We start from the raw sequence: 28000 nt of genomic DNA, 5'->3' as shown, positions 1-28000 counted from the left end.
CAAGAAGGAAGGGACCCAGAGGCGTGGCACAACTCGTTTTGTTTTGTTTCCACAACTCGTTTTTATTTCTCATTTTCCTCTGGGGGTGCAGCGTTTGGCACTTGTCACCCCAGGTCTGGGTCCCTCACTGCATCAGGCTGGCGGGCAGGACCCCACCTGATCCTCTTCTCTGCCGAGGGAGCGACAGGGGACTGTTACAGGCCCACCAGTCTGGACACGAGGGTGGACCCAGCGATGCCCACCAGCAGTTTGGATGACAGGCAGAGTCCACTTGCTCCTGGGGGAGAAGCAGAGGGTGAGTAGAGTGGGGTGGGCAGGCTCGGGGGCGTCAGGCCCAGAGATCCCACCCTGAACCCTCCTCTTTTTCCCCAGCCCCTAAGGATCTCTGTTTGCGGGAGTGCTGCTGCAGGCAGGTACTCAAAGGCATGAACTCCGGTGATGAAGTCAAGAGCTGGGAGCTGCCTCCCACTCCAGGGAAGAAAGCTGAACCCCAGGTGGGACAGAGATGCTCCAGCTAACCCAGAAAATCTGCTTTGGGCGGAGTCAGCCTGATCCCAGAACAGCTGCAGGCCAGAGCATCTTCCCTCCTTCCTATATCTGCTTCAGAGAAACCCAGAGAGAGAGAGGGACCACGGAGGCAATACTAAGGGACAGGCAGACTGGGGCTTACTGGGGCTGAGGTCAGGGCCAGAGGCACTGAGGCTCCGAGGTTCCTGTCCTTCTCCCTCAGCTCTACGAGCAAGCCATGCGGGGGACACTTACCCACGGACTGGAGCGTGGCCACCAGGCTGCCGGCGGCAACTCCACCCCCATTGGCGATGGCAGATATTGACATCATCTTGGCCGCCAAGGAGGAGGCAGTGATTCCTGCACTGGTGAAGCCCACCGCGCTAAGCACCATGGGCACAGCCGCCACGGTGGAAGCTGAACAGGGAGAGGAGCTAGGATGAGGGGGTGATGGATATCCCCCTCCAAACATACACATGACATCAAGCCTGGGGGGCTTTGGGAGGTCTGGAGAACGTTAAGTCTGAGCTTGGGAGAGACTCCAGGAGGCGTGGTCAGCAGTCAGGAGTCCAGGGAAGCCCCAGCTGATGGGGAAAGCAGAGGGAAGGGCTGTGGGGTCGCCGGGAGCATGGTGCTGGCTCTCAGCAGGACCTTCCTCGGGAAAGGGCTCAGTTTCTGCCTTAGTAAGATGCCGGAACTGGGGAGGGGGAGGGGGACATTTGCAAGCTTCCTGTCTTTGCTGAGGAAATCTTTAAGCAAATTTTACCGAGGGCCCAGCATAAAGCAAGGAACACATTCTGAGCCCCACTTGAGTCCCAACTCTGGGCCTCCATGGCATAGTTGCAGAGCCCTTGGAAGCCAGAGCCATTGGGCTTCTCAGTGCGTCTCGTGTGTCCAAACTGTGCACATGTGTCATCCTGCGTAGTCCTCACGGTAACCCTGAAAGAGCAGGCTTGGCATGTCTTTCACGAGGAAAGCTGAGCGCAGAGGATTTCAAAGCCACATCCAAGGTCACACGGTAAAGGGTCTGCAAGAAACCTGGGCCCCGGGGGCTGCCTCCACACGAGTTTCCATGGAAACTCCTCATTCTCATTCCAGGGCCTCCTCCCCTACCATGGACAGGAGGCCTGGGGCAGGCTGGGGCAGGTACAAGGCCAGTACCAGGGCCTGGGGACACACAAGGGCAAGCCTGGCCTGGCAGAGACTCACCTCCGCCCACCACAGCTGCAGCAGCCTTGGCTGGAAACCAAAAGAACATTCTGTGAGTTGACCTACACTGGCCACCACCCCTCCACTCCCTGAGCCCACAGTCCACCTACTCGGAGGGGGCTGCCCCAGCCTGGGAGACACAGGAAGGAAGGAACCTGCCTGCTTCACCCAGAGAAGTGGGATTTCCTAAGAAGCGGCTCTCTGGGCCCTGATGTTAGTTCATCTGAAAGAGGGTCAGTATTTTATGAATGTGGAGTGAAAATGTTAGTCACTCAGTTGTGTCCGACTCTTTGCAACCCCATGGACTGTAGCCTGCCAGGCTCCTCTGTCCATGGAAATCTCCAGGCAAGAATACCAAAGTGGGTAGCCATTCCCTTCTCTATGGAATTTTCTGACCCAGGGATTGAACCCAGTTCTCCTGCACTGCAAGCAGATTCTTTACCAACTAAGCCACCAGGGAAATCTTTGAGTGTGGAAGTCAGAGGTATTATATGACCTTCTCCAATCATCCAGAGAAAGCTCTTCAGACAGCAGTAAATCCTCACATAGAGAGACATGTTTCAGTTTGCAGGACTTAACTGAAATCTGGGCAAACACTGTTGAATGCTTGAGTGCTACTTGAGAACAGTGCTGGAACGCCTTGAATGCTCCTGATTCTTCAAGGCCACACCTGTTGCCTCCTCCTCTGGAAGGCTGCCCCAGACTCTCCCAATCAGAACCATCCTTGCTTTCCTGTGGCTGGAGCCATTCACAGCACGGGACCACGGTTCCCTGAAACAGAGTTCCTGGAACTCCCTGGCAGAGGTCCTAGCCTGTGGCAGCCATAGAAGCCAAGACTGCAATCTTTGGGGCCAGTGGGGACCAGGAGTTCTAAAAACAGCAAGGTGTGCAGGAGTGAGCTCAGCCAACCTCCCAAGAAGAGAGCTTTGGGGTGGCAGTTAAGCAAGTAAAGAAGGTATGAAAATCAAACCCTAAGTGACCAGTAGAGCTTCCCTGGTGGCTCAGTGGTAAGCCATCTGCCTGCCAATGCAGGAGATGTGGGTTTGGTCCCTGGGTTGGGCAGATACTTTGGAGAAGGAAATGGCAACCCACTTCCATATTCTTGCCTGGAAAATCCCATGGACAGAGGAGCTTGGTGGGCCCCAGGCCATGGGGTTGCAAAAGAGTCGGACATGACTGAGCGATTAAACAACAACAAAGTGACCAGTGAGCCACCTGGCTGGGGTATGGAACTGGAGACTCAAGGATCGAGAGCCCATTAGAGTGTTTGAAGCTCAGTGTTACTGTTAGGGAGGAGAGAGGACGACAAGCGTGGCGTGCCTGGGCCCCGAAGCACAGACAGTCCAGAGGAGAGGCTGCTGTGTCTCTTATGGCCTGTCTGCTGGGCTCACCCAGTGGATACCCTCGGGGAGAGGGGCCTGGCCCTTCTGGGCTTTTCAGAACCTCCTCTGCCCCGAGGCTTCCTCCCAGGCCTAGGCCCCTACATTTCTATTCTATTTCCTGTCCCAAGCTCGGATGCAGCCATCCACCCCACCTCCCAGCCCAGGGCCCTTGGACAATGGTTCCTTCATTTGTAAATAAGAGGCCATATCATCATCCTCTGGGGTTGTTATGAGAATTAAATGAATTGCCAAATGCCAAGTGCTAACCTTAGAATATCACAGCATTTGATAAAAAGTAGTAGTTTTGATTATTTCATCTTATGAATTGCTTCTCATACGCTGAGGAGTCCTCTTATTTCTGATCAAAAGGAAGGATTACCAGCTGTGGCCAAGGTCCTAACTTTCTTGTCCCACTCCCGTGCTGAGTGGGAGTCCAAGGAGGGGTATGTATCACTCAGGGCTAGTTACCTCCTACTGGCAAAGTGCTCAGGGCCGCAGCGGGGGATCCGAGCAGGAAGGAGCCTTTCAGCGTCCCCACCAAGGATCCCAGGGTAGACGTGGCCCCCGCCAGGGCAGTGCTGGATGGCAGAGTGAGCCCTGAGAAAGAACAGAGGGTGAATGCACAGGAGTCAGAGGTCAGAGGTCAGAGGTCAGGCCGCCCTGTCCCACTGCCACTTCCGTCTTGAACTATTTGCATTGGCAGAGGGGGAGCGATCCCGGGGGTCCACCCCAGGGCACAGAAAGGTGGGTGATGGCGGGTGCGCATGGGAGCACTTCGTGTAGCAGCTGGAAGCAAGGGGCACAGGCTCACCTATCGACCCGATGGGCTCAAAAGCAAAGTTCTCGGGGTGGGGTTGGGGGGATAGCGATAAAATGAGATATTCCACACACTCTTCTATGCGTAAATTAAAACGCGTGCAAACAAAAAGCAACACCTATTTTGCAAAAATGTAGATGAAAAACACTGGAAATAGAACTGCCATACGACCCAGCAATCCCACTGCTGGGCATACACACCGAGGAAACCAGAATTGAAAGAGACACGTGTACCCCAATGTTCATCGCAGCACTGTTTATAATAGCCAGGACATGGAAGCAACCTAGATGTCCATCAGCAGATGAATGGATAAGAAAGCTGTGGTACATATACACAATGGAGTATTACTCAGCCATTAAAAAGAATACATTTGAATCAGTTCTAATGAGGTGGATGAAACTGGAGCCTATTATACAGAGTGAAGTAAGCCAGAAAGAAAAACACCAATACAGTATACTAACGCATATATATGGAATTTAGAAAGATGGTAACGACAACCCTGTATGTGAGACAGCAAAAGAGACACAGGTGTATAGAACAGTCTTTTGGACTCTGTGGGAGAGGGAGAGGGGAGATGATCTGGGAGAATGGCATTAAAACATGTATAATATCATATAAAAAATAATTTAAACTATTTAGAAACACTATGGTATAAGTTAGATGAAAGAGCAAAAATAAATAAATAAAATTTAAAAAAAGAAAAGCAGACGCACGTTCAACATATTAGAAAGGTTGACTTGGGGAGGGGGAATTGCAGACAAAAGGCAAGATAAAAAGCGAGACTAATAAAACCAAAGATGGGGCTTGCAAGAAGGAAATGGACCTGAATTGAAGAATTCTGTTCAAATCAATGCTCTGGATTTGAAACCTAGCAGGACAAACTTACAAAAAGCTGGCTGGTCACTGAGGTAAAATATAAAGGAGTTAAATTCTAGGGGTGTATCCCTGGGGAAATGAGAGCCTGAGAATGGGTCCCAGCCACAGGGTCCCTTAGTCTAGATGGGAGAGGCAAGGGATCCAGATCGCCGGTACCACCACCCCACCTCCCCCATGTCCCGCATGTTAGAGTCCTGCCTCCCTCTGGCCCTTCTCAGAGAGAAGGATGCTTGAGTGCTACTTGAGAACAGTGCTGGAACGCCTTGAATGCTCCTGATTCTTCAAGGCCACACCTGTTGCCTCCTCCTCTGGAAGGCTGCCCCAGACTCTCCCAATCAGAACCATCCTTGCTTTCCTGTGGCTGGAGCCATTCACAGCACGGGACCACGGTTCCCTGAAACAGAGTTCCTGGAACTCCCTGGCAGAGGTCCTAGCCTGTGGCAGCCATAGAAGCCAAGACTGCAATCTTTGGGGCCAGTGGGGACCAGGAGTTCTAAAAACAGCAAGGTGCGCAGGAGTGAGCTCAGCCAACCTCCCAAGAAGAGAGCTTTGGGGTGGCAGTTAAGCAAGTAAAGAAGGTATGAAAATCAAACCCTAAGTGACCAGTAGAGCTTCCCTGGTAGCTCAGTGGTAAGCCATCTGCCTGCCAATGCAGGAGATGTGGGTTTGGTCCCTGGGTTGGGCAGATACTTTGGAGAAGGAAATGGCAACCCACTTCCATATTCTTGCCTGGAAAATCCCATGGACAGAGGAGCTTGGTGGGCCCCAGGCCATGGGGTTGCAAAAGAGTCGAACATGACTGAGCGATTAAACAACAACAAAGTGACCAGTGAGCCACCTGGCTGGGGTATGGAACTGGAGACTCAAGGATCGAGAGCCCATTAGAGTGTTTGAAGCTCAGTGTTACTGTTAGGGAGGAGAGAGGACGACAAGCGTGGCGTGCCTGGGCCCCGAAGCACAGACAGTCCAGAGGAGAGGGTGCTGTGTCTCTTATGGCCTGTCTGCTGGGCTCACCCAGTGCATACCCTCGGGGAGAGGGGCCTGGCCCTTCTGGGCTTTTCAGAACCTCCTCTGCCCCGAGGCTTCCTCCCAGGCCTAGGCCCCTACATTTCTATTCTATTTCCTGTCCCAAGCTCGGATGCAGCCATCCACCCCACCTCCCAGCCCAGGGCCCTTGGACAATGGTTCCTTCATTTGTAAATAAGAGGCCATATCATCATCCTCTGGGGTTGTTATGAGAATTAAATGAATTGCCAAATGCCAAGTGCTAACCTTAGAATATCACAGCATTTGATAAAAAGTAGTAGTTTTGATTATTTCATCTTATGAATTGCTTCTCATACGCTGAGGAGTCCTCTTATTTCTGATCAAAAGGAAGGATTACCAGCTGTGGCCAAGGTCCTAACTTTCTTGTCCCACTCCCGTGCTGAGTGGGAGTCCAAGGAGGGGTATGTATCACTCAGGGCTAGTTACCTCCTACTGGCAAAGTGCTCAGGGCCGCAGCGGGGGATCCGAGCAGGAAGGAGCCTTTCAGCGTCCCCACCAAGGATCCCAGGGTAGACGTGGCCCCCGCCAGGGCAGTGCTGGATGGCAGAGTGAGCCCTGAGAAAGAACAGAGGGTGAATGCACAGGAGTCAGAGGTCAGAGGTCAGGCCGCCCTGTCCCACTGCCACTTCCGTCTTGAACTATTTGCATTGGCAGAGGGGGAGCGATCCCGGGGGTCCACCCCAGGGCACAGAAAGGTGGGTGATGGCGGGTGCGCATGGGAGCACTTCGTGTAGCAGCTGGAAGCAAGGGGCACAGGCTCACCTATCGACCCGATGGGCTCAAAAGCAAAGTTCTCGGGGTGGGGTTGGGGGGATAGCGATAAAATGAGATATTCCACACACTCTTCTATGCGTAAATTAAAACACGTGCAAACAAAAAGCAACACCTATTTTGCAAAAATGTAGATGAAAAACACTGGAAATAGAACTGCCATACGACCCAGCAATCCCACTGCTGGGCATACACACCGAGGAAACCAGAATTGAAAGAGACACGTGTACCCCAATGTTCATCGCAGCACTGTTTATAATAGCCAGGACATGGAAGCAACCTAGATGTCCATCAGCAGATGAATGGATAAGAAAGCTGTGGTACATATACACAATGGAGTATTACTCAGCCATTAAAAAGAATACATTTGAATCAGTTCTAATGAGGTGGATGAAACTGGAGCCTATTATACAGAGTGAAGTAAGCCAGAAAGAAAAACACCAATACAGTATACTAACGCATATATATGGAATTTAGAAAGATGGTAACGACAACCCTGTATGTGAGACAGCAAAAGAGACACAGGTGTATAGAACAGTCTTTTGGACTCTGTGGGAGAGGGAGAGGGGAGATGATCTGGGAGAATGGCATTAAAACATGTATAATATCATATAAAAAATAATTTAAACTATTTAGAAACACTATGGTATAAGTTAGATGAAAGAGCAAAAATAAATAAATAAAATTTAAAAAAAGAAAAGCAGACGCACGTTCAACATATTAGAAAGGTTGACTTGGGGAGGGGGAATTGCAGACAAAAGGCAAGATAAAAAGCGAGACTAATAAAACCAAAGATGGGGCTTGCAAGAAGGAAATGGACCTGAATTGAAGAATTCTGTTCAAATCAATGCTCTGGATTTGAAACCTAGCAGGACAAACTTACAAAAAGCTGGCTGGTCACTGAGGTAAAATATAAAGGAGTTAAATTCTAGGGGTGTGTCCCTGGGGAAATGAGAGCCTGAGAATGGGTCCCAGCCACAGGGTCCCTTAGTCTAGATGGGAGAGGCAAGGGATCCAGATCGCCGGTACCACCACCCCACCTCCCCCATGTCCCGCATGTTAGAGTCCTGCCTCCCTCTGGCCCTTCTCAGAGAGAAGGATGCTTGAGTGCTACTTGAGAACAGTGCTGGAACGCCTTGAATGCTCCTGATTCTTCAAGGCCACACCTGTTGCCTCCTCCTCTGGAAGGCTGCCCCAGACTCTCCCAATCAGAACCATCCTTGCTTTCCTGTGGCTGGAGCCATTCACAGCACGGGACCACGGTTCCCTGAAACAGAGTTCCTGGAACTCCCTGGCAGAGGTCCTAGCCTGTGGCAGCCATAGAAGCCAAGACTGCAATCTTTGGGGCCAGTGGGGACCAGGAGTTCTAAAAACAGCAAGGTGTGCAGGAGTGAGCTCAGCCAACCTCCCAAGAAGAGAGCTTTGGGGTGACAGTTAAGCAAGTAAAGAAGGTATGAAAATCAAACCCTAAGTGACCAGTAGAGCTTCCCTGGTGGCTCAGTGGTAAGCCATCTGCCTGCCAATGCAGGAGATGTGGGTTTGGTCCCTGGGTTGGGCAGATACTTTGGAGAAGGAAATGGCAACCCACTTCCATATTCTTGCCTGGAAAATCCCATGGACAGAGGAGCTTGGTGGGCCCCAGGCCATGGGGTTGCAAAAGAGTCGGACATGACTGAGCGATTAAACAACAACAAAGTGACCAGTGAGCCACCTGGCTGGGGTATGGAACTGGAGACTCAAGGATCGAGAGCCCATTAGAGTGTTTGAAGCTCAGTGTTACTGTTAGGGAGGAGAGAGGACGACAAGCGTGGCGTGCCTGGGCCCCGAAGCACAGACAGTCCAGAGGAGAGGCTGCTGTGTCTCTTATGGCCTGTCTGCTGGGCTCACCCAGTGGATACCCTCGGGGAGAGGGGCCTGGCCCTTCTGGGCTTTTCAGAACCTCCTCTGCCCCGAGGCTTCCTCCCAGGCCTAGGCCCCTACATTTCTATTCTATTTCCTGTCCCAAGCTCGGATGCAGCCTTCCACCCCACCTCCCAGCCCAGGGCCCTTGGACAATGGTTCCTTCATTTGTAAATAAGAGGCCATATCATCATCCTCTGGGGTTGTTATGAGAATTAAATGAATTGCCAAATGCCAAGTGCTAACCTTAGAATATCACAGCATTTGATAAAAAGTAGTAGTTTTGATTATTTCATCTTATGAATTGCTTCTCATACGCTGAGGAGTCCTCTTATTTCTGATCAAAAGGAAGGATTACCAGCTGTGGCCAAGGTCCTAACTTTCTTGTCCCACTCCCGTGCTGAGTGGGAGTCCAAGGAGGGGTATGTATCACTCAGGGCTAGTTACCTCCTACTGGCAAAGTGCTCAGGGCCGCAGCGGGGGATCCGAGCAGGAAGGAGCCTTTCAGCGTCCCCACCAAGGATCCCAGGGTAGACGCGGCCCCCGCCAGGGCAGTGCTGGATGGCAGAGTGAGCCCTGAGAAAGAACAGAGGGTGAATGCACAGGAGTCAGAGGTCAGAGGTCAGGCCGCCCTGTCCCACTGCCACTTCCGTCTTGAACTATTTGCATTGGCAGAGGGGGAGCGATCCCGGGGGTCCACCCCAGGGCACAGAAAGGTGGGTGATGGTGGGTGCGCATGGGAGCACTTCGTGTAGCAGCTGGAAGCAAGGGGCACAGGCTCACCTATCGACCCGATGGGCTCAAAAGCAAAGTTCTCGGGGTGGGGTTGGGGGGATAGCGATAAAATGAGATATTCCACACACTCTTCTATGCGTAAATTAAAACGCGTGCAAACAAAAAGCAACACCTATTTTGCAAAAATGTAGATGAAAAACACTGGAAATAGAACTGCCATACGACCCAGCAATCCCACTGCTGGGCATACACACCGAGGAAACCAGAATTGAAAGAGACACGTGTACCCCAATGTTCATCGCAGCACTGTTTATAATAGCCAGGACATGGAAGCAACCTAGATGTCCATCAGCAGATGAATGGATAAGAAAGCTGTGGTACATATACACAATGGAGTATTACTCAGCCATTAAAAAGAATACATTTGAATCAGTTCTAATGAGGTGGATGAAACTGGAGCCTATTATACAGAGTGAAGTAAGCCAGAAAGAAAAACACCAATACAGTATACTAACGCATATATATGGAATTTAGAAAGATGGTAACGACAACCCTGTATGTGAGACAGCAAAAGAGACACAGGTGTATAGAACAGTCTTTTGGACTCTGTGGGAGAGGGAGAGGGGAGATGATCTGGGAGAATGGCATTAAAACATGTATAATATCATATAAAAAATAATTTAAACTATTTAGAAACACTATGGTATAAGTTAGATGAAAGAGCAAAAATAAATAAATAAAATTTAAAAAAAGAAAAGCAGACGCACGTTCAACATATTAGAAAGGTTGACTTGGGGAGGGGGAATTGCAGACAAAAGGCAAGATAAAAAGCGAGACTAATAAAACCAAAGATGGGGCTTGCAAGAAGGAAATGGACCTGAATTGAAGAATTCTGTTCAAATCAATGCTCTGGATTTGAAACCTAGCAGGACAAACTTACAAAAAGCTGGCTGGTCACTGAGGTAAAATATAAAGGAGTTAAATTCTAGGGGTGTATCCCTGGGGAAATGAGAGCCTGAGAATGGGTCCCAGCCACAGGGTCCCTTAGTCTAGATGGGAGAGGCAAGGGATCCAGATCGCCGGTACCACCACCCCACCTCCCCCATGTCCCGCATGTTAGAGTCCTGCCTCCCTCTGGCCCTTCTCAGAGAGAAGGATGCTTGAGTGCTACTTGAGAACAGTGCTGGAACGCCTTGAATGCTCCTGATTCTTCAAGGCCACACCTGTTGCCTCCTCCTCTGGAAGGCTGCCCCAGACTCTCCCAATCAGAACCATCCTTGCTTTCCTGTGGCTGGAGCCATTCACAGCACGGGACCACGGTTCCCTGAAACAGAGTTCCTGGAACTCCCTGGCAGAGGTCCTAGCCTGTGGCAGCCATAGAAGCCAAGACTGCAATCTTTGGGGCCAGTGGGGACCAGGAGTTCTAAAAACAGCAAGGTGTGCAGGAGTGAGCTCAGCCAACCTCCCAAGAAGAGAGCTTTGGGGTGGCAGTTAAGCAAGTAAAGAAGGTATGAAAATCAAACCCTAAGTGACCAGTAGAGCTTCCCTGGTGGCTCAGTGGTAAGCCATCTGCCTGCCAATGCAGGAGATGTGGGTTTGGTCCCTGGGTTGGGCAGATACTTTGGAGAAGGAAATGGCAACCCACTTCCATATTCTTGCCTGGAAAATCCCATGGACAGAGGAGCTTGGTGGGCCCCAGGCCATGGGGTTGCAAAAGAGTCGGACATGACTGAGCGATTAAACAACAACAAAGTGACCAGTGAGCCACCTGGCTGGGGTATGGAACTGGAGACTCAAGGATCGAGAGCCCATTAGAGTGTTTGAAGCTCAGTGTTACTGTTAGGGAGGAGAGAGGACGACAAGCATGGCGTGCCTGGGCCCCGAAGCACAGACAGTCCAGAGGAGAGGCTGCTGTGTCTCTTATGGCCTGTCTGCTGGGCTCACCCAGTGGATACCCTCGGGGAGAGGGGCCTGGCCCTTCTGGGCTTTTCAGAACCTCCTCTGCCCCGAGGCTTCCTCCCAGGCCTAGGCCCCTACATTTCTATTCTATTTCCTGTCCCAAGCTCGGATGCAGCCATCCACCCCACCTCCCAGCCCAGGGCCCTTGGACAATGGTTCCTTCATTTGTAAATAAGAGGCCATATCATCATCCTCTGGGGTTGTTATGAGAATTAAATGAATTGCCAAATGCCAAGTGCTAACCTTAGAATATCACAGCATTTGATAAAAAGTAGTAGTTTTGATTATTTCATCTTATGAATTGCTTCTCATACGCTGAGGAGTCCTCTTATTTCTGATCAAAAGGAAGGATTACCAGCTGTGGCCAAGGTCCTAACTTTCTTGTCCCACTCCCGTGCTGAGTGGGAGTCCAAGGAGGGGTATGTATCACTCAGGGCTAGTTACCTCCTACTGGCAAAGTGCTCAGGGCCGCAGCGGGGGATCCGAGCAGGAAGGAGCCTTTCAGCGTCCCCACCAAGGATCCCAGGGTAGACGCGGCCCCCGCCAGGGCAGTGCTGGATGGCAGAGTGAGCCCTGAGAAAGAACAGAGGGTGAATGCACAGGAGTCAGAGGTCAGAGGTCAGGCCGCCCTGTCCCACTGCCACTTCCGTCTTGAACTATTTGCATTGGCAGAGGGGGAGCGATCCCGGGGGTCCACCCCAGGGCACAGAAAGGTGGGTGATGGCGGGTGCGCATGGGAGCACTTCGTGTAGCAGCTGGAAGCAAGGGGCACAGGCTCACCTATCGACCCGATGGGCTCAAAAGCAAAGTTCTCGGGGTGGGGTTGGGGGGATAGCGATAAAATGAGATATTCCACACACTCTTCTATGCGTAAATTAAAACGCGTGCAAACAAAAAGCAACACCTATTTTGCAAAAATGTAGATGAAAAACACTGGAAATAGAACTGCCATACGACCCAGCAATCCCACTGCTGGGCATACACACCGAGGAAACCAGAATTGAAAGAGACACGTGTACCCCAATGTTCATCGCAGCACTGTTTATAATAGCCAGGACATGGAAGCAACCTAGATGTCCATCAGCAGATGAATGGATAAGAAAGCTGTGGTACATATACACAATGGAGTATTACTCAGCCATTAAAAAGAATACATTTGAATCAGTTCTAATGAGGTGGATGAAACTGGAGCCTATTATACAGAGTGAAGTAAGCCAGAAAGAAAAACACCAATACAGTATACTAACGCATATATATGGAATTTAGAAAGATGGTAACGACAACCCTGTATGTGAGACAGCAAAAGAGACACAGGTGTATAGAACAGTCTTTTGGACTCTGTGGGAGAGGGAGAGGGGAGATGATCTGGGAGAATGGCATTAAAACATGTATAATATCATATAAAAAATAATTTAAACTATTTAGAAACACTATGGTATAAGTTAGATGAAAGAGCAAAAATAAATAAATAAAATTTAAAAAAAGAAAAGCAGACGCACGTTCAACATATTAGAAAGGTTGACTTGGGGAGGGGGAATTGCAGACAAAAGGCAAGATAAAAAGCGAGACTAATAAAACCAAAGATGGGGCTTGCAAGAAGGAAATGGACCTGAATTGAAGAATTCTGTTCAAATCAATGCTCTGGATTTGAAACCTAGCAGGACAAACTTACAAAAAGCTGGCTGGTCACTGAGGTAAAATATAAAGGAGTTAAATTCTAGGGGTGTATCCCTGGGGAAATGAGAGCCTGAGAATGGGTCCCAGCCACAGGGTCCCTTAGTCTAGATGGGAGAGGCAAGGGATCCAGATCGCCGGTACCACCACCCCACCTCCCCCATGTCCCGCATGTTAGAGTCCTGCCTCCCTCTGGCCCTTCTCAGAGAGAAGGATGCTTGAGTGCTACTTGAGAACAGTGCTGGAACGCCTTGAATGCTCCTGATTCTTCAAGGCCACACCTGTTGCCTCCTCCTCTGGAAGGCTGCCCCAGACTCTCCCAATCAGAACCATCCTTGCTTTCCTGTGGCTGGAGCCATTCACAGCACGGGACCACGGTTCCCTGAAACAGAGTTCCTGGAACTCCCTGGCAGAGGTCCTAGCCTGTGGCAGCCATAGAAGCCAAGACTGCAATCTTTGGGGCCAGTGGGGACCAGGAGTTCTAAAAACAGCAAGGTGTGCAGGAGTGAGCTCAGCCAACCTCCCAAGAAGAGAGCTTTGGGGTGGCAGTTAAGCAAGTAAAGAAGGTATGAAAATCAAACCCTAAGTGACCAGTAGAGCTTCCCTGGTGGCTCAGTGGTAAGCCATCTGCCTGCCAATGCAGGAGATGTGGGTTTGGTCCCTGGGTTGGGCAGATACTTTGGAGAAGGAAATGGCAACCCACTTCCATATTCTTGCCTGGAAAATCCCATGGACAGAGGAGCTTGGTGGGCCCCAGGCCATGGGGTTGCAAAAGAGTCGGACATGACTGAGCGATTAAACAACAACAAAGTGACCAGTGAGCCACCTGGCTGGGGTATGGAACTGGAGACTCAAGGATCGAGAGCCCATTAGAGTGTTTGAAGCTCAGTGTTACTGTTAGGGAGGAGAGAGGACGACAAGCGTGGCGTGCCTGGGCCCCGAAGCACAGACAGTCCAGAGGAGAGGCTGCTGTGTCTCTTATGGCCTGTCTGCTGGGCTCACCCAGTGGATACCCTCGGGGAGAGGGGCCTGGCCCTTCTGGGCTTTTCAGAACCTCCTCTGCCCCGAGGCTTCCTCCCAGGCCTAGGCCCCTACATTTCTATTCTATTTCCTGTCCCAAGCTCGGATGCAGCCATCCACCCCACCTCCCAGCCCAGGGCCCTTGGACAATGGTTCCTTCATTTGTAAATAAGAGGCCATATCATCATCCTCTGGGGTTGTTATGAGAATTAAATGAATTGCCAAATGCCAAGTGCTAACCTTAGAATATCACAGCATTTGATAAAAAGTAGTAGTTTTGATTATTTCATCTTATGAATTGCTTCTCATACGCTGAGGAGTCCTCTTATTTCTGATCAAAAGGAAGGATTACCAGCTGTGGCCAAGGTCCTAACTTTCTTGTCCCACTCCCGTGCTGAGTGGGAGTCCAAGGAGGGGTATGTATCACTCAGGGCTAGTTACCTCCTACTGGCAAAGTGCTCAGGGCCGCAGCGGGGGATCCGAGCAGGAAGGAGCCTTTCAGCGTCCCCACCAAGGATCCCAGGGTAGACGCGGCCCCCGCCAGGGCAGTGCTGGATGGCAGAGTGAGCCCTGAGAAAGAACAGAGGGTGAATGCACAGGAGTCAGAGGTCAGAGGTCAGGCCGCCCTGTCCCACTGCCACTTCCGTCTTGAACTATTTGCATTGGCAGAGGGGGAGCGATCCCGGGGGTCCACCCCAGGGCACAGAAAGGTGGGTGATGGCGGGTGCGCATGGGAGCACTTCGTGTAGCAGCTGGAAGCAAGGGGCACAGGCTCACCTATCGACCCGATGGGCTCAAAAGCAAAGTTCTCGGGGTGGGGTTGGGGGGATAGCGATAAAATGAGATATTCCACACACTCTTCTATGCGTAAATTAAAACGCGTGCAAACAAAAAGCAACACCTATTTTGCAAAAATGTAGATGAAAAACACTGGAAATAGAACTGCCATACGACCCAGCAATCCCACTGCTGGGCATACACACCGAGGAAACCAGAATTGAAAGAGACACGTGTACCCCAATGTTCATCGCAGCACTGTTTATAATAGCCAGGACATGGAAGCAACCTAGATGTCCATCAGCAGATGAATGGATAAGAAAGCTGTGGTACATATACACAATGGAGTATTACTCAGCCATTAAAAAGAATACATTTGAATCAGTTCTAATGAGGTGGATGAAACTGGAGCCTATTATACAGAGTGAAGTAAGCCAGAAAGAAAAACACCAATACAGTATACTAACGCATATATATGGAATTTAGAAAGATGGTAACGACAACCCTGTATGTGAGACAGCAAAAGAGACACAGGTGTATAGAACAGTCTTTTGGACTCTGTGGGAGAGGGAGAGGGGAGATGATCTGGGAGAATGGCATTAAAACATGTATAATATCATATAAAAAATAATTTAAACTATTTAGAAACACTATGGTATAAGTTAGATGAAAGAGCAAAAATAAATAAATAAAATTTAAAAAAAGAAAAGCAGACGCACGTTCAACATATTAGAAAGGTTGACTTGGGGAGGGGGAATTGCAGACAAAAGGCAAGATAAAAAGCGAGACTAATAAAACCAAAGATGGGGCTTGCAAGAAGGAAATGGACCTGAATTGAAGAATTCTGTTCAAATCAATGCTCTGGATTTGAAACCTAGCAGGACAAACTTACAAAAAGCTGGCTGGTCACTGAGGTAAAATATAAAGGAGTTAAATTCTAGGGGTGTATCCCTGGGGAAATGAGAGCCTGAGAATGGGTCCCAGCCACAGGGTCCCTTAGTCTAGATGGGAGAGGCAAGGGATCCAGATCGCCGGTACCACCACCCCACCTCCCCCATGTCCCGCATGTTAGAGTCCTGCCTCCCTCTGGCCCTTCTCAGAGAGAAGGATGCTTGAGTGCTACTTGAGAACAGTGCTGGAACGCCTTGAATGCTCCTGATTCTTCAAGGCCACACCTGTTGCCTCCTCCTCTGGAAGGCTGCCCCAGACTCTCCCAATCAGAACCATCCTTGCTTTCCTGTGGCTGGAGCCATTCACAGCACGGGACCACGGTTCCCTGAAACAGAGTTCCTGGAACTCCCTGGCAGAGGTCCTAGCCTGTGGCAGCCATAGAAGCCAAGACTGCAATCTTTGGGGCCAGTGGGGACCAGGAGTTCTAAAAACAGCAAGGTGCGCAGGAGTGAGCTCAGCCAACCTCCCAAGAAGAGAGCTTTGGGGTGGCAGTTAAGCAAGTAAAGAAGGTATGAAAATCAAACCCTAAGTGACCAGTAGAGCTTCCCTGGTGGCTCAGTGGTAAGCCATCTGCCTGCCAATGCAGGAGATGTGGGTTTGGTCCCTGGGTTGGGCAGATACTTTGGAGAAGGAAATGGCAACCCACTTCCATATTCTTGCCTGGAAAATCCCATGGACAGAGGAGCTTGGTGGGCCCCAGGCCATGGGGTTGCAAAAGAGTCGGACATGACTGAGCGATTAAACAACAACAAAGTGACCAGTGAGCCACCTGGCTGGGGTATGGAACTGGAGACTCAAGGATCGAGAGCCCATTAGAGTGTTTGAAGCTCAGTGTTACTGTTAGGGAGGAGAGAGGACGACAAGCGTGGCGTGCCTGGGCCCCGAAGCACAGACAGTCCAGAGGAGAGGGTGCTGTGTCTCTTATGGCCTGTCTGCTGGGCTCACCCAGTGGATACCCTCGGGGAGAGGGGCCTGGCCCTTCTGGGCTTTTCAGAACCTCCTCTGCCCCGAGGCTTCCTCCCAGGCCTAGGCCCCTACATTTCTATTCTATTTCCTGTCCCAAGCTCGGATGCAGCCATCCACCCCACCTCCCAGCCCAGGGCCCTTGGACAATGGTTCCTTCATTTGTAAATAAGAGGCCATATCATCATCCTCTGGGGTTGTTATGAGAATTAAATGAATTGCCAAATGCCAAGTGCTAACCTTAGAATATCACAGCATTTGATAAAAAGTAGTAGTTTTGATTATTTCATCTTATGAATTGCTTCTCATACGCTGAGGAGTCCTCTTATTTCTGATCAAAAGGAAGGATTACCAGCTGTGGCCAAGGTCCTAACTTTCTTGTCCCACTCCCGTGCTGAGTGGGAGTCCAAGGAGGGGTATGTATCACTCAGGGCTAGTTACCTCCTACTGGCAAAGTGCTCAGGGCCGCAGCGGGGGATCCGAGCAGGAAGGAGCCTTTCAGCGTCCCCACCAAGGATCCCAGGGTAGACGCGGCCCCCGCCAGGGCAGTGCTGGATGGCAGAGTGAGCCCTGAGAAAGAACAGAGGGTGAATGCACAGGAGTCAGAGGTCAGAGGTCAGGCCGCCCTGTCCCACTGCCACTTCCGTCTTGAACTATTTGCATTGGCAGAGGGGGAGCGATCCCGGGGGTCCACCCCAGGGCACAGAAAGGTGGGTGATGGCGGGTGCGCATGGGAGCACTTCGTGTAGCAGCTGGAAGCAAGGGGCACAGGCTCACCTATCGACCCGATGGGCTCAAAAGCAAAGTTCTCGGGGTGGGGTTGGGGGGATAGCGATAAAATGAGATATTCCACACACTCTTCTATGCGTAAATTAAAACGCGTGCAAACAAAAAGCAACACCTATTTTGCAAAAATGTAGATGAAAAACACTGGAAATAGAACTGCCATACGACCCAGCAATCCCACTGCTGGGCATACACACCGAGGAAACCAGAATTGAAAGAGACACGTGTACCCCAATGTTCATCGCAGCACTGTTTATAATAGCCAGGACATGGAAGCAACCTAGATGTCCATCAGCAGATGAATGGATAAGAAAGCTGTGGTACATATACACAATGGAGTATTACTCAGCCATTAAAAAGAATACATTTGAATCAGTTCTAATGAGGTGGATGAAACTGGAGCCTATTATACAGAGTGAAGTAAGCCAGAAAGAAAAACACCAATACAGTATACTAACGCATATATATGGAATTTAGAAAGATGGTAACGACAACCCTGTATGTGAGACAGCAAAAGAGACACAGGTGTATAGAACAGTCTTTTGGACTCTGTGGGAGAGGGAGAGGGGAGATGATTTGGGAGAATGGCATTAAAACATGTATAATATCATATAAAAAATAATTTAAACTATTTAGAAACACTATGGTATAAGTTAGATGAAAGAGCAAAAATAAATAAATAAAATTTAAAAAAAGAAAAGCAGACGCACGTTCAACATATTAGAAAGGTTGACTTGGGGAGGGGGAATTGCAGACAAAAGGCAAGATAAAAAGCGAGACTAATAAAACCAAAGATGGGGCTTGCAAGAAGGAAATGGACCTGAATTGAAGAATTCTGTTCAAATCAATGCTCTGGATTTGAAACCTAGCAGGACAAACTTACAAAAAGCTGGCTGGTCACTGAGGTAAAATATAAAGGAGTTAAATTCTAGGGGTGTATCCCTGGGGAAATGAGAGCCTGAGAATGGGTCCCAGCCACAGGGTCCCTTAGTCTAGATGGGAGAGGCAAGGGATCCAGATCGCCGGTACCACCACCCCACCTCCCCCATGTCCCGCATGTTAGAGTCCTGCCTCCCTCTGGCCCTTCTCAGAGAGAAGGATGCTTGAGTGCTACTTGAGAACAGTGCTGGAACGCCTTGAATGCTCCTGATTCTTCAAGGCCACACCTGTTGCCTCCTCCTCTGGAAGGCTGCCCCAGACTCTCCCAATCAGAACCATCCTTGCTTTCCTGTGGCTGGAGCCATTCACAGCACGGGACCACGGTTCCCTGAAACAGAGTTCCTGGAACTCCCTGGCAGAGGTCCTAGCCTGTGGCAGCCATAGAAGCCAAGACTGCAATCTTTGGGGCCAGTGGGGACCAGGAGTTCTAAAAACAGCAAGGTGCGCAGGAGTGAGCTCAGCCAACCTCCCAAGAAGAGAGCTTTGGGGTGGCAGTTAAGCAAGTAAAGAAGGTATGAAAATCAAACCCTAAGTGACCAGTAGAGCTTCCCTGGTGGCTCAGTGGTAAGCCATCTGCCTGCCAATGCAGGAGATGTGGGTTTGGTCCCTGGGTTGGGCAGATACTTTGGAGAAGGAAATGGCAACCCACTTCCATATTCTTGCCTGGAAAATCCCATGGACAGAGGAGCTTGGTGGGCCCCAGGCCATGGGGTTGCAAAAGAGTCGGACATGACTGAGCGATTAAACAACAACAAAGTGACCAGTGAGCCACCTGGCTGGGGTATGGAACTGGAGACTCAAGGATCGAGAGCCCATTAGAGTGTTTGAAGCTCAGTGTTACTGTTAGGGAGGAGAGAGGACGACAAGCGTGGCGTGCCTGGGCCCCGAAGCACAGACAGTCCAGAGGAGAGGGTGCTGTGTCTCTTATGGCCTGTCTGCTGGGCTCACCCAGTGGATACCCTCGGGGAGAGGGGCCTGGCCCTTCTGGGCTTTTCAGAACCTCCTCTGCCCCGAGGCTTCCTCCCAGGCCTAGGCCCCTACATTTCTATTCTATTTCCTGTCCCAAGCTCGGATGCAGCCATCCACCCCACCTCCCAGCCCAGGGCCCTTGGACAATGGTTCCTTCATTTGTAAATAAGAGGCCATATCATCATCCTCTGGGGTTGTTATGAGAATTAAATGAATTGCCAAATGCCAAGTGCTAACCTTAGAATATCACAGCATTTGATAAAAAGTAGTAGTTTTGATTATTTCATCTTATGAATTGCTTCTCATACGCTGAGGAGTCCTCTTATTTCTGATCAAAAGGAAGGATTACCAGCTGTGGCCAAGGTCCTAACTTTCTTGTCCCACTCCCGTGCTGAGTGGGAGTCCAAGGAGGGGTATGTATCACTCAGGGCTAGTTACCTCCTACTGGCAAAGTGCTCAGGGCCGCAGCGGGGGATCCGAGCAGGAAGGAGCCTTTCAGCGTCCCCACCAAGGATCCCAGGGTAGACGCGGCCCCCGCCAGGGCAGTGCTGGATGGCAGAGTGAGCCCTGAGAAAGAACAGAGGGTGAATGCACAGGAGTCAGAGGTCAGAGGTCAGGCCGCCCTGTCCCACTGCCACTTCCGTCTTGAACTATTTGCATTGGCAGAGGGGGAGCGATCCCGGGGGTCCACCCCAGGGCACAGAAAGGTGGGTGATGGCGGGTGCGCATGGGAGCACTTCGTGTAGCAGCTGGAAGCAAGGGGCACAGGCTCACCTATCGACCCGATGGGCTCAAAAGCAAAGTTCTCGGGGTGGGGTTGGGGGGATAGCGATAAAATGAGATATTCCACACACTCTTCTATGCGTAAATTAAAACGCGTGCAAACAAAAAGCAACACCTATTTTGCAAAAATGTAGATGAAAAACACTGGAAATAGAACTGCCATACGACCCAGCAATCCCACTGCTGGGCATACACACCGAGGAAACCAGAATTGAAAGAGACACGTGTACCCCAATGTTCATCGCAGCACTGTTTATAATAGCCAGGACATGGAAGCAACCTAGATGTCCATCAGCAGATGAATGGATAAGAAAGCTGTGGTACATATACACAATGGAGTATTACTCAGCCATTAAAAAGAATACATTTGAATCAGTTCTAATGAGGTGGATGAAACTGGAGCCTATTATACAGAGTGAAGTAAGCCAGAAAGAAAAACACCAATACAGTATACTAACGCATATATATGGAATTTAGAAAGATGGTAACGACAACCCTGTATGTGAGACAGCAAAAGAGACACAGGTGTATAGAACAGTCTTTTGGACTCTGTGGGAGAGGGAGAGGGGAGATGATTTGGGAGAATGGCATTAAAACATGTATAATATCATATAAAAAATAATTTAAACTATTTAGAAACACTATGGTATAAGTTAGATGAAAGAGCAAAAATAAATAAATAAAATTTAAAAAAAGAAAAGCAGACGCACGTTCAACATATTAGAAAGGTTGACTTGGGGAGGGGGAATTGCAGACAAAAGGCAAGATAAAAAGCGAGACTAATAAAACCAAAGATGGGGCTTGCAAGAAGGAAATGGACCTGAATTGAAGAATTCTGTTCAAATCAATGCTCTGGATTTGAAACCTAGCAGGACAAACTTACAAAAAGCTGGCTGGTCACTGAGGTAAAATATAAAGGAGTTAAATTCTAGGGGTGTATCCCTGGGGAAATGAGAGCCTGAGAATGGGTCCCAGCCACAGGGTCCCTTAGTCTAGATGGGAGAGGCAAGGGATCCAGATCGCCGGTACCACCACCCCACCTCCCCCATGTCCCGCATGTTAGAGTCCTGCCTCCCTCTGGCCCTTCTCAGAGAGAAGGATGCTTGAGTGCTACTTGAGAACAGTGCTGGAACGCCTTGAATGCTCCTGATTCTTCAAGGCCACACCTGTTGCCTCCTCCTCTGGAAGGCTGCCCCAGACTCTCCCAATCAGAACCATCCTTGCTTTCCTGTGGCTGGAGCCATTCACAGCACGGGACCACGGTTCCCTGAAACAGAGTTCCTGGAACTCCCTGGCAGAGGTCCTAGCCTGTGGCAGCCATAGAAGCCAAGACTGCAATCTTTGGGGCCAGTGGGGACCAGGAGTTCTAAAAACAGCAAGGTGCGCAGGAGTGAGCTCAGCCAACCTCCCAAGAAGAGAGCTTTGGGGTGGCAGTTAAGCAAGTAAAGAAGGTATGAAAATCAAACCCTAAGTGACCAGTAGAGCTTCCCTGGTGGCTCAGTGGTAAGCCATCTGCCTGCCAATGCAGGAGATGTGGGTTTGGTCCCTGGGTTGGGCAGATACTTTGGAGAAGGAAATGGCAACCCACTTCCATATTCTTGCCTGGAAAATCCCATGGACAGAGGAGCTTGGTGGGCCCCAGGCCATGGGGTTGCAAAAGAGTCGGACATGACTGAGCGATTAAACAACAACAAAGTGACCAGTGAGCCACCTGGCTGGGGTATGGAACTGGAGACTCAAGGATCGAGAGCCCATTAGAGTGTTTGAAGCTCAGTGTTACTGTTAGGGAGGAGAGAGGACGACAAGCGTGGCGTGCCTGGGCCCCGAAGCACAGACAGTCCAGAGGAGAGGGTGCTGTGTCTCTTATGGCCTGTCTGCTGGGCTCACCCAGTGGATACCCTCGGGGAGAGGGGCCTGGCCCTTCTGGGCTTTTCAGAACCTCCTCTGCCCCGAGGCTTCCTCCCAGGCCTAGGCCCCTACATTTCTATTCTATTTCCTGTCCCAAGCTCGGATGCAGCCATCCACCCCACCTCCCAGCCCAGGGCCCTTGGACAATGGTTCCTTCATTTGTAAATAAGAGGCCATATCATCATCCTCTGGGGTTGTTATGAGAATTAAATGAATTGCCAAATGCCAAGTGCTAACCTTAGAATATCACAGCATTTGATAAAAAGTAGTAGTTTTGATTATTTCATCTTATGAATTGCTTCTCATACGCTGAGGAGTCCTCTTATTTCTGATCAAAAGGAAGGATTACCAGCTGTGGCCAAGGTCCTAACTTTCTTGTCCCACTCCCGTGCTGAGTGGGAGTCCAAGGAGGGGTATGTATCACTCAGGGCTAGTTACCTCCTACTGGCAAAGTGCTCAGGGCCGCAGCGGGGGATCCGAGCAGGAAGGAGCCTTTCAGCGTCCCCACCAAGGATCCCAGGGTAGACGCGGCCCCCGCCAGGGCAGTGCTGGATGGCAGAGTGAGCCCTGAGAAAGAACAGAGGGTGAATGCACAGGAGTCAGAGGTCAGAGGTCAGGCCGCCCTGTCCCACTGCCACTTCCGTCTTGAACTATTTGCATTGGCAGAGGGGGAGCGATCCCGGGGGTCCACCCCAGGGCACAGAAAGGTGGGTGATGGCGGGTGCGCATGGGAGCACTTCGTGTAGCAGCTGGAAGCAAGGGGCACAGGCTCACCTATCGACCCGATGGGCTCAAAAGCAAAGTTCTCGGGGTGGGGTTGGGGGGATAGCGATAAAATGAGATATTCCACACACTCTTCTATGCGTAAATTAAAACACGTGCAAACAAAAAGCAACACCTATTTTGCAAAAATGTAGATGAAAAACACTGGAAATAGAACTGCCATACGACCCAGCAATCCCACTGCTGGGCATACACACCGAGGAAACCAGAATTGAAAGAGACACGTGTACCCCAATGTTCATCGCAGCACTGTTTATAATAGCCAGGACATGGAAGCAACCTAGATGTCCATCAGCAGATGAATGGATAAGAAAGCTGTGGTACATATACACAATGGAGTATTACTCAGCCATTAAAAAGAATACATTTGAATCAGTTCTAATGAGGTGGATGAAACTGGAGCCTATTATACAGAGTGAAGTAAGCCAGAAAGAAAAACACCAATACAGTATACTAACGCATATATATGGAATTTAGAAAGATGGTAACGACAACCCTGTATGTGAGACAGCAAAAGAGACACAGGTGTATAGAACAGTCTTTTGGACTCTGTGGGAGAGGGAGAGGGGAGATGATTTGGGAGAATGGCATTAAAACATGTATAATATCATATAAAAAATAATTTAAACTATTTAGAAACACTATGGTATAAGTTAGATGAAAGAGCAAAAATAAATAAATAAAATTCAAAAAAAGAAAAGCAGACGCACGTTCAACATATTAGAAAGGTTGACTTGGGGAGGGGGAATTGCAGACAAAAGGCAAGATAAAAAGCGAGACTAATAAAACCAAAGATGGGGCTTGCAAGAAGGAAATGGACCTGAATTGAAGAATTCTGTTCAAATCAATGCTCTGGATTTGAAACCTAGCAGGACAAACTTACAAAAAGCTGGCTGGTCACTGAGGTAAAATATAAAGGAGTTAAATTCTAGGGGTGTATCCCTGGGGAAATGAGAGCCTGAGAATGGGTCCCAGCCACAGGGTCCCTTAGTCTAGATGGGAGAGGCAAGGGATCCAGATCGCCGGTACCACCACCCCACCTCCCCCATGTCCCGCATGTTAGAGTCCTGCCTCCCTCTGGCCCTTCTCAGAGAGAAGGATGCTTGAGTGCTACTTGAGAACAGTGCTGGAACGCCTTGAATGCTCCTGATTCTTCAAGGCCACACCTGTTGCCTCCTCCTCTGGAAGGCTGCCCCAGACTCTCCCAATCAGAACCATCCTTGCTTTCCTGTGGCTGGAGCCATTCACAGCACGGGACCATGGTTCCCTGAAACAGAGTTCCTGGAACTCCCTGGCAGAGGTCCTAGCCTGTGGCAGCCATAGAAGCCAAGACTGCAATCTTTGGGGCCAGTGGGGACCAGGAGTTCTAAAAACAGCAAGGTGTGCAGGAGTGAGCTCAGCCAACCTCCCAAGAAGAGAGCTTTGGGGTGGCAGTTAAGCAAGTAAAGAAGGTATGAAAATCAAACCCTAAGTGACCAGTAGAGCTTCCCTGGTGGCTCAGTGGTAAGCCATCTGCCTGCCAATGCAGGAGATGTGGGTTTGGTCCCTGGGTTGGGCAGATACTTTGGAGAAGGAAATGGCAACCTACTTCCATATTCTTGCCTGGAAAATCCCACGGACAGAGGAGCTTGGTGGGCCCCAGGCCATGGGGTTGCAAAAGAGTCGGACATGACTGAGCGATTAAACAACAACAAAGTGACCAGTGAGCCACCTGGCTGGGGTATGGAACTGGAGACTCAAGGATCGAGAGCCCATTAGAGTGTTTGAAGCTCAGTGTTACTGTTAGGGAGGAGAGAGGACGACAAGCGTGGCGTGCCTGGGCCCCGAAGCACAGACAGTCCAGAGGAGAGGGTGCTGTGTCTCTTATGGCCAGTCTGCTGGGCTCACCCAGTGGATACCCTCGGGGAGAGGGGCCTGGCCCTTCTGGGCTTTTCAGAACCTCCTCTGCCCCGAGGCTTCCTCCCAGGCCTAGGCCTCTACATTTCTATTCTATTTCCTGTCCCAAGCTCGGATGCAGCCATCCACCCCACCTCCCAGCCCAGGGCCCTTGGACAATGGTTCCTTCATTTGTAAATAAGAGGCCATATCATCATCCTCTGGGGTTGTTATGAGAATTAAATGAATTGCCAAATGCCAAGTGCTAACCTTAGAATATCACAGCATTTGATAAAAAGTAGTAGTTTTGATTATTTCATCTTATGAATTGCTTCTCATACGCTGAGGAGTCCTCTTATTTCTGATCAAAAGGAAGGATTACCAGCTGTGGCCAAGGTCCTAACTTTCTTGTCCCACTCCCGTGCTGAGTGGGAGTCCAAGGAGGGGTATGTATCACTCAGGGCTAGTTACCTCCTACTGGCAAAGTGCTCAGGGCCGCAGCGGGGGATCCGAGCAGGAAGGAGCCTTTCAGCGTCCCCACCAAGGATCCCAGGGTAGACGTGGCCCCCGCCAGGGCAGTGCTGGATGGCAGAGTGAGCCCTGAGAAAGAACAGAGGGTGAATGCACAGGAGTCAGAGGTCAGAGGTCAGGCCGCCCTGTCCCACTGCCACTTCCATCTTGTACTATTTGCATTGGCAGAAGGGGAGCGATCCCGGGGGTCCACCCCAGGGCACAGAAAGGTGGGTGATGGTGGGTGCGCATGGGAGCACTTCGTGTAGCAGCTGGAAGCAAGGGGCACAGGCTCACCTATCGACCTGATGGGCTCAAAAGCAAAGTTCTCGGGGTGGGGTTGGGGGGATAGCGATAAAATGAGATATTCCACACACTCTTCTATGCGTAAATTAAAAAGCGTGCAAACAAAAAGCAACACCTATTTTGCAAAAATGTAGATGAAAAACACTGGAAATAGAACTGCCATACGACCCAGCAATCCCACTGCTGGGCATACACACCGAGGAAACCAGAATTGAAAGAGACACGTGTACCCCAATGTTCATCGCAGCACTGTTTATAATAGCCAGGACATGGAAGCAACCTAGATGTCCATCAGCAGATGAATGGATAAGAAAGCTGTGGTACATATACACAATGGAGTATTACTCAGCCATTAAGAAGAATACATTTGAATCAGTTCTAATGAGGTGGATGAAACTGGAGCCTATTATACAGAGTGAAGTAAGCCAGAAAGAAAAACACCAATACAGTATACTAACGCATATATATGGAATTTAGAAAGATGGTAACGACAACCCTGTATGTGAGACAGCAAAAGAGACACAGGTGTATAGAACAGTCTTTTGGACTCTGTGGGAGAGGGAGAGGGGAGATGATTTGGGAGAATGGCATTAAAACATGTATAATATCATATAAAAAATAATTTAAACTATTTAGAAACACTATGGTATAAGTTAGATGAAAGAGCAAAAATAAATAAATAAAATTCAAAAAAAGAAAAGCAGACGCACGTTCAACATATTAGAAAGGTTGACTTGGGGAGGGGGAATTGCAGACAAAAGGCAAGATAAAAAGCGAGACTAATAAACCCAAAGATGGGGCTTGCAAGAAGGAAATGGACCTGAATTGAAGAATTCTGTTCAAATCAATGCTCTGGATTTGAAACCTAGCAGGACAAACTTACAAAAAGCTGGCTGGTCACTGAGGTAAAATATAAAGGAGTTAAATTCTAGGGGTGTATCCCTGGGGAAATGAGAGCCTGAGAATGGGTCCCAGCCACAGGGTCCCTTAGTCTAGATGGGAGAGGCAAGGGATCCAGATCGCCGGTACCACCACCCCACCTCCCCCATGTCCCGCATGTTAGAGTCCTGCCTCCCTCTGGCCCTTCTCAGAGAGAAAGCCAGGGCAGATGCCCAAGGGGAAGGACAGGGGATGGAGACGGGCTGAGGGTGATGCCACTCTCCCCGCCCCAGGCTCCTAGAGCAGGACCCTGTGTGCTCCCTGGCGACCCGACACCGGGCCCCCTACCAGTCCCTAGCAGGAACACTCACCCAGCGAAGAAAGTCTTGCCAAGACGCTGCTGGAGGCCGCCCCGCCCACTTTGGCCAGGCTCCCTGCAGACAGTATCTTGGAAGCCAGGTTAGAGGCTAAGCGGACAGCCTTGGTGAATTCCATGGCACCAAAACTGACCAGCACCAAACCTGCTGAAAGAGTGGAACCTGGATGGGGGATAGTGACACCAGAACTGGGGACATGTCCACTGCCCTGGAAAATCTCAAGGGGCTCCAGCGGGGAGAGAGGCTGCTCTGAGCTTGTGGAGAATGCGGGCTTGGGAAGGGCCCAAAGATATGGTGTTGGGGTGACAGAGTGAGGGGAAGGCAGATGGGGGAGGTGGAAGGAGATTTTACTTCCTGAGGTGGTCTGCTTCCCTCCTCCCAAAACTCACGTTTCTAGAACGCCCTTAAACCTCCATGGAGTCATTTAAAAGGTGCCAGAATTAGGAAATCAGAAACAATCACATTTTTAAGGCATATGCCACGGGTCAAGTTGGTCAAGCTCTTGTTCTCATGCCCTCTCCTTACTAACTCAACGAGAAGAAGGAAATTATCATCCCCATTTTATGATGAGAAAACCCTGGCACAGAGAGGGTAAGTGACTCATCCAAGGTCACACAGCTTTGCTTGGCAAAGTACACGGGAACTGATACAGGTCTCGGGGCTTCCAAAGCATGGGCTTGGAGTGGCTCTGATTTGCTTCCTCCTATTGCTTGTCTCTTCGCCTGCCCATCTCACCCCCACCCAGCCTCAAGCCTTGAGGGTCACTCGGGCACGGATGAGGCTCACTGCTCCCAGAGTCCAAGAGCCCAGGGACAGGTAGAGGTTTAAGTCCCTTCCCTCTGGAGACCCAGCTTCTCTGACTGCAGCCGCCCAGATGAGATTCCCCAGTGGATCCACAGGGGTCTCCCCTACAGTCACCAGGCCCACCAGCTCCCTGAGGGTGGGGGCCGCAGGAAGGAGCAGCCCCTGCCCACCCCTCCCTGCCTTACCCAGCAGAGCAGACTTTCTGAAGACGTGGACCAGAACCAGGACCTGGACCTGATCTCGAGCTTGGCTGAGTTCAGGGAAGATCTGAAGCAGGACGTTTACAGCAGCTTTGGAGATAACAGAGGAAGAGCTCCCACGGGATGCAGGCAGCCAATGAGATAGCTTTCATTTTCTCAGGAAAACGAAAGTCACAACTGATTTTCTCTTGTCTTGATAAGCCCACAGAACCCTTTGGATGCTTCCTGGACACCCCTCCCCCATGTCCTGTGCTTTAGCTCTTCTCCGAAGTTCCGAAGTTCCGAGATAATAGT

At 50.1% G+C, this 28000-nt stretch overlaps 1 protein-coding gene across 6 annotated transcripts; it reads right to left on the bottom strand.

Moving 5' to 3' along the window:
* Nucleotides 1–35: 35 nt before the first annotated feature.
* On the bottom strand, nt 36–27813 carry LOC113879650 (spore coat protein SP65-like). Of its 6 annotated transcripts, none has more exons than XM_027521275.1 (14): nt 27692–27813; nt 26697–26864; nt 25102–25230; nt 22411–22539; nt 19720–19848; nt 17029–17157; nt 14338–14466; nt 11647–11775; nt 8956–9084; nt 6265–6393; nt 3567–3695; nt 1717–1746; nt 763–924; nt 36–277 (listed from the first exon to the last, which is right to left on the bottom strand). In XM_027521275.1, exons 2-14 carry the CDS (start codon nt 26818–26820, stop codon nt 195–197), a joined length of 1560 nt encoding a protein of 519 aa, XP_027377076.1. In that variant the 5' UTR covers nt 26821–26864; nt 27692–27813; the 3' UTR covers nt 36–194. The 6 variants fall into 6 exon arrangements, with proteins under 6 accessions (XP_027377076.1, XP_027377070.1, XP_027377071.1 ...); XM_027521269.1 differs by having other exon boundaries at nt 26697–26849; nt 27692–27799; XM_027521270.1 differs by having other exon boundaries at nt 26697–26846; nt 27692–27798.
* Nucleotides 27814–28000: the final 187 nt, after the last annotated feature.

This window comes from Bos indicus x Bos taurus, chromosome 21, assembly GCF_003369695.1.
Source record: "Bos indicus x Bos taurus breed Angus x Brahman F1 hybrid chromosome 21, Bos_hybrid_MaternalHap_v2.0, whole genome shotgun sequence".
In the NCBI taxonomy this organism is placed as follows: Eukaryota; Metazoa; Chordata; class Mammalia; order Artiodactyla; family Bovidae; genus Bos; species Bos indicus x Bos taurus.
Note: the sequence above shows the minus strand (reverse complement) of the source record. Positions and strands in the feature narration are given on the sequence as shown.